The sequence below is a fragment of the Tachypleus tridentatus genome, chromosome 4 (assembly GCF_004210375.1).
Source record: "Tachypleus tridentatus isolate NWPU-2018 chromosome 4, ASM421037v1, whole genome shotgun sequence".
NCBI classification, from domain to species: Eukaryota; Metazoa; Arthropoda; class Merostomata; order Xiphosura; family Limulidae; genus Tachypleus; species Tachypleus tridentatus.
Window position 1 is genome coordinate 28,680,850 of NC_134828.1, and position 12,302 is coordinate 28,693,151.

General features: G+C 36.6%; 1 protein-coding gene across 1 annotated transcript in view; it reads left to right on the top strand.

Moving 5' to 3' along the window:
* Nucleotides 1–5,845: 5,845 nt before the first annotated feature.
* The window catches only part of LOC143248089 (integrator complex subunit 1-like), a 67,074-nt gene continuing 60,617 nt past the window's right edge, over nucleotides 5,846–12,302 (top strand). Inside the window, 4 exon segments of the mRNA XM_076496525.1 lie at nucleotides 5,846–5,920; nucleotides 9,246–9,374; nucleotides 9,698–9,796; nucleotides 11,401–12,084. Of these exon segments, the coding sequence (XP_076352640.1) occupies nucleotides 5,846–5,920; nucleotides 9,246–9,374; nucleotides 9,698–9,796; nucleotides 11,401–12,084 (987 nt within the window).

A 12,302-nucleotide genomic window follows, 5' to 3' on the forward strand; every position in this document is an offset into this window, starting at 1 on the left:
ATTCCGGCAGGTTGAACTTAGCAAACACGGAAGACTGAAATTTATTCACTCTCTCTTTTCTTGTCTCGTGCATTAGAACTGTAAGTAAGCACGTGAGACGATAATACTGCTCATACAGCATTGCATGTGGCCACTACATTATCAATCTATTGGTTCTTTTAAAATACTGTGTTGCGGACAAATGCACGCGCGTGAGCACGCGCTCTTCTCTCTCTGCCTCGGGTCTGATGAACACCACTAAAATATTAATCACATCAGTTGGCTTCTATTGAAATAAATACACCCGATGATCGCCAGAATAACGTAGCCGATCAAAACCAGTTTCTACAATAGCATTTGAACCCGCCCACGGGCACGCAAGTCGGCTCACGTGAACGTGTTGTGTATCTATAGATACAGAAAAACGTAAGTGTGGCGGAAAAATAGACAAATATAAACACGCGCGGCGAATACTTCTAGCTCAGTGTTGTAACGTATAATTTTATACCATATATGCATAACCCTAATGACATATTTAGAAAGGTAAACCGATTTATCTTTAAACAAGCAGTTACGGACGACAGAATCTGTTATCAAAAGGAAAGGTGGGGCGTTGTTACCAAGAGAATTACTTATTCTATTGAATGCCTAAGCGAAGGACAAGAGCTTACGTCCAGTTTTTCAAAAGAAATGCCATACAGTGTTGGTACCCGGTTTTCCCGAAATGAGCACAAACGGTAGACTGCTTGGCTAAAGTAGACAAAAACAAAAATTCACGAACTTAAATAAATTTCAATAAACTGTTTTCATTACACTTTGTAAACGGAACGGTGCTCGTGTAGAGAATAAATACCACTTTATAAGCCTTCCTACAACCACGTCCAAGCATAGCAGGCTGAAGTAGATTGTTTATAATAGATATCTTACTACAGAGGGTGTCAAACCTTTGGTTTCTAACATTTTTATGAACTTACTCAAGGTAACTAGACTAAAAGCTCTATTACTCAACAATAATATACCCACATAACGTGACTGTCACTACTCGAACTATAATAATATACACAACGTGACTGTGACTACAAACACAGAGTAACTATAATAATATACACACTTAACGTGACTGTCACTACAAACACAGAGTTAGTTTCATAGTATATACACTTAATGTGACTGTCACAACAAACACAGAGTTAGTTTCATAGTATATACACTTAATGTGACTGTCACTACAAACACAGAGTAGGCATAATAATATACGCACTTAACGTAACTGTCAGTACAAACAAAGCTTAAGTTTAATAATATACACGGTTAGCGTGACTGTCACTAAAAACCCAGAGTAAGTATAATAATATACACACTTAACGTGACTAACAATACAAACACTGAGTTAGTTTAATCATACACACACTTAACGTGACAGTCACTACAAACCAATATTAAGCTTAATAATATATACTTTTAGCGTGACTGTCACAACAAACCCAGAGTGAGTTTAATAATACACACGTTTAGCATGATTTTAACTACAAACCCAAAGTAAGTTTAATAATATACACGTTTAGCGTGATTTTCACTACAAACCCAGAGCAAGTTTAATGATACACACACTTAATGTGAGAGTCACTATAAATACAGAGTAAAGTTAATAATAGACATACGTAATGTGACTGTTAATACAAACACAGAGTAAGTTTCATAATATACACATTTAACGTGACTGTCACTGCAAACACAGATTAGGCATAATAATACACACACTTAATGTGATTGTCACTAAATATTCCGGGTAAGTTTAATAATATACACACTTAACGTGACTGTCACTACAAACACAGAGTAAGTATAATAATATACGCACTTAACGTAAATGTCAGTACAAACAAAGCTTAAGTTTAATAATGTACACTTTTAGCGTAACTGTCACTACAAACCCAGAGTAAGTACAATAATATACACACTTAACGCAACTGTCGATACAAACACAGCTTAAGTATAATAATATACACACTTAACATGATTAACGCTATAAACAGAGAGTTAGTTTAATAATATACACACTTAACATGGCTGTGACTAGAAACACAGAGTAAGTGTTATAATATACACACTTAACATGGCTATGACTACAAACACAGAGTAAGTGTAATAATATACACACTTAACATGGCTGTGACTACAAACACAGAGTAAGTGTAATAATATATACACTTAACATGGCTGTGACTACAAACACAGAGTAAGTGTAATAATATACACACTTAACATGGCTATGACTACAAACACAGAGTAAGTGTAATAATATACACACTTAACATGTCTGTGACTACAAACACAGAGTAAGTGTAATAATATATACACTTAACATGGTTGTGACTACAAACACAGAGTAAGTGTAATAATATACACACTTAACATGGCTATGACTACAAACACAGAGTAAGTGTAATAATATACACACATAACATGGCTGTGACCACAAACACAGAGTAAGTGTAATAATATACACACTTAACATGGCTGTGACTACAAACACAGAGTAAGTGTTATAATATACACACATAACATGGCTGTGAATACAAACACAGAGTAAGTGTAATAATATACACACTAACATGGCTGTGACTACAAACACAGAGTAAGTGTTATAATATACACACTTAACATGGCTGTGACTACAAACACAGAGTAAGTGTAATAATATACACACTTAACATGGTTGTGACTACAAACACAGAGTAAGTATAATAATATACACACTTAACATGGCTGTGACTACAAACACAGAGTAAGTGTAATAATATACACACTTAACATGGCTGTGACTACAAACACAGAGTAAGTGTAATAATATATACACACTTAACATGGCTGTGACTACAAACACAGAGTAAGTGTAATAATATATACACTTAACATGGCTGTGACTACAAACACAGAGTAAGTGTAATAATATACACACTTAACATGGCTATGACTACAAAACACAGAGTAAGTGTAATAATATACACACTTAACATGGCTGTGACTGCAAAACACAAGTGTCATAATATAACACACTTAACATGGCTGTGACTACAAACACAGAGTAAGTGTAATAATATATACACTTAACATGGCTGTGACTACAAACACAGAGTAAGTGTAATAATATACATACTTAACATGGCTATGACTACAAACACAGAGTAAGTGTAATAATATACACACTTAACATGACTGTGACTGCAAACACAAGTGTCATAATGTACACACTTAACGTGGCTGTGACTACAAACACAGAGTAAGTGTAATAATATACACACTTAACATGGCTATGACTACAAACACAGAGTAAGTGTAATAATATACACACTTAACATGGATGTGACTGCAAACACAAGTGTCATAATATACACACTTAACATGGCTGTGACTACAAACACAAGTGTCATAATATAGACACTTAACATGGCTGTGACTACAAACACAGAGTAAGTGTAATAATATATACATTTAACATGGCTGTGACTACAAACACAGAGTAAGTGTAATAATATACACACTTAACATGGCTGTGACTGCAAACACAGAGTAAGTGTAATAATATACACACTTAACATGGCTGTGACTACAAACACAGAGTAAGTGTAATAATATACACATATAACATGGCTATGACTACAAACACAGAGTAAGTGTAATAATATACACACTTAACATGGCTATGACTACAAACACAGAGTAAGTGTAATAATATACGCTTGCTTAACATGGCTGTGACTGCAAACACAAGTGTCATAATATAGACACTTAACGTGGCTGTGACTACAAACACAGAGTAAGTGTAATAATATACGCACTTAACATGGCTGTGACTGCAAACACAAGTGTCATAATATAGACACTTAACGTGGCTGTGACTACAAACACAGAGTAAGTGTAATAATATACGCACTTAACATGGCTGTGACTGCAAACACAAGTGTCATAATATAGACACTTAACATGGCTGTGACTACAAACACAGAGTAAGTGTAATAATATATACACTTAACATGGCTGTGACTACAAACACAGAGTAAGTGTAATAATATACATACTTAACATGGCTATGACTACAAACACAGAGTAAGTGTAATAATATACACACTTAACATGACTGTGACTGCAAACACAAGTGTCATAATGTACACACTTAACGTGGCTGTGACTACAAACACAGAGTAAGTGTAATAATATACACACTTAACATGGCTATGACTACAAACACAGAGTAAGTGTAATAATATATACACTTAACATGACTGTGACTACAAACACAGAGTAAGTGTAATAATATACACACTTAACATGGCTGTGACTACAAACACAGAGTAAGTGTAATAATATACACACTTAACATGGCTGTGACTGCAAACACAAGTGTCATAATATACACACTTAACATGGCTGTGACTGCAAACACAGAGTAAGTGTAATAATATATACACTTAACATGGCTGTGACTACAAACACAGAGTAAGTGTAATAATATACACACTAAACATGGCTGTGACTACAAACACAGAGTAAGTGTAATAATATATACACTTAACATGGCTATGACTACAAACACAGAGTAAGTGTAATAATATACACACTTAACATGGCTGTGACTACAAACACAGAGTAAGTGTAATAATATACACACTTAACATGGCTGTGACTACAAACACAGAGTAAGTGTAATAATATACACACTTAACATGGCTGTGACTACAAACACAGAGTAAGTGTAATAATATACACACTTAACATGGCTGTGACTACAAACACAGAGTAAGTGTAATAATATACACACTTAACATGGCTATGACTACAAACACAGAGTAAGTGTAATAATATACACACTTAACATGGCTATGACTACAAACACAGAGTAAGTGTAATAATATACACACTTAACATGCCTGTGACTACAAACACAGAGTAAGTGTAATAATATACACACTTAACATGGCTGTGACTACAAACACAGAGTAAGTGTAATAATATACACATTTAACATGGCTGTGACTACAAACACATTTAATACTATTTAGTAAAAGTGTGAATGATATGAGAATGTTTGAAGTAATGTTTAAAATAAAAGTTAAAAATGCAGTCTTTCAATATCCACTGACATACTTTGGACATTGTTTCTACGGTTTACCAGATCCCACGGGCTATCTACGGCTCGTGCAAGAATGGGGTGAAGTAAGTTGCTCGCGCCGGGCTACATGTTGTCACGTCATGGTTTAGAAAACTGTGGACCAGTTTTTCCCAAGCGAGCGGCTGTTTGCATAAGAGCTTAAACAATCTCTAAGCTGCGTTCAATTTGTTCTAGTCGAGCAAAAGGCCGGCAAGTTTGTCTAAACCTTCAATTTTAAATCATATTAATCAGCGCTAAGCTAGCGTTGCATGTCAAGTGCAGCCGTCGGACGACCCGGCGGAGGATTCGAGTACAAACACAAATCTCGGTTAGGTACACAGACGTGTCGACTCTTCTCGCCGATACACACTTTCAACAGCTGCGTTCGAAGTTCAGCGAGAAAGCAATCTCTCTGGGGAAATATTAAGTCTCTTTTTTTCAAGACTACAAAATCTTAGGAATGAAAAAAAAAATACTTAAGAACAATATGTTTTGATATTTTACGGCGAAGATATGCAGTTCTTAATGAAATGATTTGTTAACACAGTTCTCTGTTTCGGAGAATTAATCCGTATTCACCAAGAAAACACTACCTGAAGATGAAAATCATCCACAGAGACTGTTAAAACCAGTGTTACAAATGTAATAGAAGAGCGCTACCTATTGTTTGTTTTTGATACTGTAACACGATGTAATGACAGGTTTTAAACAAACATGGTTAATCGTGGAGACACTGAGCTCTCACATGTTTCGTTGTCTTTCTACATGGACCCCCTTGTAGTTCGAATGGTCAGTTTATTGACCGAAGAGTCCAAAGTTTGAGCCGTGATGCTAACACGGACTTTAAATTACGTGTGCGCAATAAAAGTGACAGTAAGAACCAGTTACACAACTAAACAAATCGCATAAACTCCGTGAGGCGGCCATCTTCAGGTTTGCTAACCTACATATTGCCAGTAGGTCAAAATTAGCGACATCTATGCCTAAGTCCCAGGAATCTGCAATTTAGTACGAATAACACGTCCCTCCGTCCCTCCTCTAGATGGCACTAACACGTCCTCTGTCCCTCCTCTAGATGTAGTTCGTGTTATATTATAGTTAGTGATGAAGCTACATTACTTTAATAGTATGTGAAAATAAACAACAACTAGATGACACTAACACGTCTCTGTCTCTTCCCTCTACATGTAGTTCCATGTAAGAGAAAATGGAAGACAGCATCTGGCTCCAAGTGAAAAGAATGTTTTTTATTTTTCATTTTAGATATTAAAATAAAAGTTTCCATATTTGTTTCTATTTGGTAAAGAAACGCTAAATGCCAAATTACTTTCTTTACTTCCAGTAAGCATGCAGATGACCAGACAGCTCCTCGTGACGTGCAAGGAAGTAATGATTGTTTGTTTTCTTAATTTTTGCGCAAAGCTACACGATGTCTATCTGCACTAGTCGTCCCTAATTTAGCAGTATAAGACTAGAGGAAAAACAGCTAGTCATCACCACCCACTGCCGACTCTTGGGCTACTCTTTACCAACGAATAGTGGGATTGACTGTAACATTATAACGCCCCCCCCCACGGTTGAAAGGGCGAGCATGTTTGGTGCGGCGGGGATTCGAACCCGCGACCCTCAGATTACGAATCGAATGCCTTAACCCATCTGGTCATGCCGGGCCCCAAGGAAGTAATATCCTTGTATATGAAACTCAGGACCGTGACCAATATTATCACTGGGTTAGTGATGTCGAGAAAACCCACTTGTAAAGAAAAATATATATATAAAAACGGCTCATTTGGGTTGTTCGCTCCTCTACGTAAAAAGATCTCAACTCAAACGAGCCGTTTTTACATATATATTTATCACTGGGTTATTTAACTGAATTACCAACAAATACCTTTGGATAAGTTAATGAATTACTAATTTTATTACTGGATTATTTCACAAAATTACCAACAATACTCTAGATCAGTGAATGACTTCCCAATAACATCACCGAATTATTTAAGAAATTACCAACAATACCCTAAATAAGTTACCAATAATATCAGTGGATTATGTAACAAACTTTCCAGTAATATCTCTTGATTAATTAATAACCTAGCAGCAATTTCAGTAAATTATCCAACACAATTACCAACAATACCCGTAGAGCAGTTTATTTATATTACCAATAATACTCCTAGATTAGCTAATAAGTTACCAATACTATCACTGGTTTACTCAATAAATTACTAGTAATTTCAATGGATCATCTAACAAAATTACGAAGTACAACCATAGAATAGTTAATATCTTACCAGCAATATCTTTACATTATTTAACAAAATGAGCACTGATACCAATGGATTATTTAACGAAATTACTAATGTTGTCACTGAATTAATGAATAACATTACTAACAACATTAATTAATTAATCTACTAATTACGCCATTGAATTAATTATAAAATTACTAATGATGTCACTGAATTAAATAAAACTTCCAAAAACACACAGATTAGCTAATAAATTACCAGAAATACCACTGGATTATTTAATAAAATTAGGACTAATACCACTTGATTATTTAATAAAATTAGGACAAATACCAATTGATTATTTAATAAAATTAGAACTAATACCACTTGATCATTTAATAAAATTAGGACTAATACCACTTGATTATTTAATAAAATTAGGACTAATACCACTTGATTATTTAATAAAATTAGAACTAATACCACTGATTATTTAATAAAATTAGGACTAATACCACTGGATTATTTAATAAAAGTAATAACGACGTCACTGAATTATCTAAAAAAAAAACTAATAATATCATTGGGTTATTCAATAAGACGAAACTGCCTATAAACTAAATTAATTGAAGAGATAACAAATAACATCATACGACTGAAAAATTAAGATCTTATTGCTCACTGTGAAGGTAAATTAGCTTCACATAAATTTATTAATAATACGTTGATAAGTTCGAAGGAAGTGAGTAAATATAACCTAAAGATATATAGCTATTGTAACAGTTATGATCACAAAATTCACTTAATTATAAATAAGATATTTTTATTTATTATTAGTAAATATGTTTCATACGTCTAGATGTTATCTACAGTCGAATCTCGTGGCTCAATTAACAGATATAATTAATTAATAATTTTTAATATTTTTATAAGTTTATTCAAATTTCCAGATATTATACATGTATCTGAATATCAGATGGTATGCAGGTAAATGAACTAAGTTCAATTTTTTGCTTACGAATACTTCCTCCAGGGTGAGCTGTCATCACTATTTTAAGTGTGATTGTGTCACTCCAGTTTGAGTTGTTGTCTTTTTTTTTTTTTTACATTGTGAGTTGTACTATATTATGATGAGTCTATCATACCTCAGGGTGTGCTGTCGTCACTGTAAGTTGTGTCACCCCAGGATAAGTTGTACCATCTCCTCCAGAGTGAATATTGAATACCCCTACATGAGGTGTATTATCTCCTCCGAAGTGAACATTGAGTAGCAACTACAGAATAAACTGTACCACCTCCTCCGGAGTTAATACTGGGTATATCCAACAGATTAAGATACAATAACCGAAGCATGTAGCACACTCTATCAAAGGTTTATTTATTTCAGTTAATGGAAGTTCCGTATGTCGATAAAACAATTGTACTCAGTTCCTAAAGTAGGACTAGTAACACTGTTTCATAGTTCCGATTATCAGAATTGACACTAGTTTTACTTCAAACTTGAGAGGTGTGCCCTCTGGCACCGTATTCTTGAAAGGAGTGAGTAGGGAATCTTATCACAGCCTCCAAATAAAATGTTCATACGGGGTAACTAAAGGTTTAGAGTGGTCGATTATGGGTGAAAATGAATCGATTTTTGGCCCATGTATATATATTTATAAAATTTTGTTTCTATTACTAGAAGGAAAATCGATGAGTAGCACAAACATGCATTCATTTAATATGTTTATGAAAAATAATCGTTTATTACTGGAGTTTAAAGAAAAATTATCTTACGATTGTGCACGAGGGCAAAGAACATCCGTTGCACTTGAAACACTAAAATAGAAAAGGAGCCGGAACCTCAGGTTAAGAAGTCTGACGTGGATCCGGTACCTCAGGTTAAGAAGTCTGACGTGGATCCGGTACCTCAGGTTAAGAAGTCTGACGTGGATCCTGTACCTCAGGTTAAGAAGTCTGACGTGGATCCGGTACCTCAGGTTAAGAAGTCTGACGTGATCCGGTACCAGGTAGGAAGTCTGACGTGATCCGTACCTCAGGTTAAGAAGTCTGACGTGGATCCTGTACCTCAGATAGGAAGTCTGATGTGGATCCTGTACCTCAGGTTAAGAAGTCTGATGTGGATCCGGTACCTCAGGTAGGAAGTCTGACGTGGATCCGGTACCTCAGGTTAAGAAGTCTGACGTGGATCCTGTACCTCAGATAGGAAGTCTGATGTGGATCCTGTACCTCAGGTTAAGAAGTCTGACGTGGATCCTGTACCTCAGGTTAAGAAGTCTGACGTGGATCCTGTACCTCAGGTAGGAAGTCTGACGTGGATCCTGTACCTCAGGTTAAGAAGTCTGACGTGGATCCGGTACCTCAGGTGAAGAAGTCTGACGTGGATCCGGTATCTCAGGTTAAGAAGTCTGACGTGGATCCTGTACCTCAGGTAGGAAGTCTAACGTGGATCCTGTACTTCAGGTTAGGAAGTCTGACGTGGATCCTGTACCTCAGGTAGGAAGTTTGATGTGGATCCGGTACCTCAAGTAGGAAGTCTGACATAAGTCTGTACCGGTTTCATTTTGTCAAAACATTTGTTTGTTTCTTGCCAAACACTTCATATTTACCTCCGAACCACTGAGTGGCTGGTCTAAAAACCTTAAATATCGTCACTTGTTCTCTGAGGTTTACGTGATTTCTAAACTCTGACTCGAAATTAACTTGCCCATTGTGCTATTTGTGAGTTTGTATCACAAGACAGTGAGAAGACTGTCAACAACGTGACTGGGAAAGACGACAGTGTTTGTTGTTACTAAAGACGACAGTGTCTGTTGTTACTAAAGAAGACAGTGTCTGCTGTTACTAAAGACGACGGTGTTTGTTGTTACTAAAGACGACGGTGTCTGTTGTTACTAAAGAAGACAGTGTCTGTTGTTACTAAAGACGACAGTGTCTGTTGTTACCAAAGACGACAGTGTCTGTTGTTACTAAAGACGACAGTGTCTGTTGTTACTAAAGAAGACAGTGTCTGTTGTTACTAAAGAAGACAGTGTCTGTTGTTACTAAAGACGACAGTGTCTGTTGTTACTAAAGAAGACAGTGTCTGTTGTTACTAAAGAAGACAGTGTCTGTTGTTACTAAAGACGACAGTGTCTGTTGTTACTAAAGAAGACAGTGTCTGTTGTTACTAAAGACAACAGTGTCTGTTGTTACTAAAGACGACAGTGTCTGTTGTTACTAAAGAAGACAGTGTCTGTTGTTACTAAAGACGGCAGTGTCTGTTGTTACTAAAGAAGACAGTGTCTGTTGTTACTAAAGACGGCAGTGTCTGTTGTTACTAAAGAAGACAGTGTCTGTTGTTACTAAAGACGACAGTGTCTGTTGTTACTAAAGAAGACAGTGTCTGTTGTTACTAATTCTTCTATTGCTACAAGTTCTTTGTTACTCAGCTCTCTTCTCATGAAGGTTAGTTGCTACTAGCTCTTCTCTTGTACGGTATTTTATCTTCTAGGTGGCGCTATCTACAACAGCTCAAATATTTCTCGCTTCTTTCATGCTATAGTCCACTTGTTACCCATACTTATGCTGCTACAAAATTCCTGCTGTTTATCTTTTTCTTGTTAAAATCCACTTGTTACCTACACTTATCTTGCTACAGACCACTTGTTACTTACACTTATCTTGCTACAGACCACTTGTTACTTACACTTATCTTGCTACAGACCACTTGTTACTTACCATTTTTACTCACTTTTCATTTATAGTTATAACTGATACTTCATCTGCTACACATCATTTGCTACTTACCCTTCACCTGCTACAGACCATTTGTTACTCACCCTTCACGTGCTACACACCACTCGTTACTCACCCTTCACGTGCTACACACCACTCTGTTACTCACCTTTTCACCTGCTACAGACCATTTGTTACTTCACCCTTCACGTGCTACACACCACTCGTCACTTCACCTTTCACCTGCTATAGATCATTTGTTACTTCCCCTTCACGTGCTACATACCACTCTGTTACTTCACCTTTCACCTGCTACAGATCATTTGTTATCCCCTTCACGTGCTACATACCACTCGTTACTCACCCTTCACCTGCTACAGACCATTTGTTACTCACCCTTCACGTGCTACAGACCACTCGTTACTCACCCTTCACCTGCTACAGACCATTTGTTACTCTCACCCTTCACGTGCTACACACCACTCTGTTACTTTCACCTTTCACCTGCTACAGATCATTTGTTACTCCCCTTCACGTGCTATATACCACTCGTTACTTACCCTTCTTTCACCTGCTAGACCATTTGTTACTCACCTCTTCACGTGCATAGACTACTCGTTACTCACCCTTCACCTGCTACAGACCATTTGTTACTCACCCTTCACGTGCTACATACCACTCGTTACTCACCCTTCACCTGCTACAGACCATTTGTTACTCACCCTTCACGTGCTACACACCACTCGTTACTCACCTTTCACCTGCTACAGATCATTTGTTACTCCCCCTTCACGTGCTACATACCACTCGTTACTCACCCTCCACCTGCTACAGACCATTTGTTACTCACCCTTCACGTGCTACATACCACTCGTTACTCACCCTCCACCTGCTACAGACCATTTGTTACTCACCCTTCACGTGCTACAGACTACTCGTTACTCACTCTTCATCTGCTACAGACCATTTGTTTCTAAGCTTTTCTCTCGAAACTCGTGTTCGGTCAGAAAAGGGTGATCATTGTTGGGGTTTCAGCCCTGGGGACGGAAACTTACATGCATGTTATACTCTTCAGGCTGACTATTATTTACAGCTTAGAAACTAATGCACTACCATCCAGTATAAATCCGAAATCTGTTGTATATTACAAAGGAAGATGATTATTTCGACAGTTTTGCATATGAAAATGTTTTAATCAGTGGCCAGCTTATTTATACCGC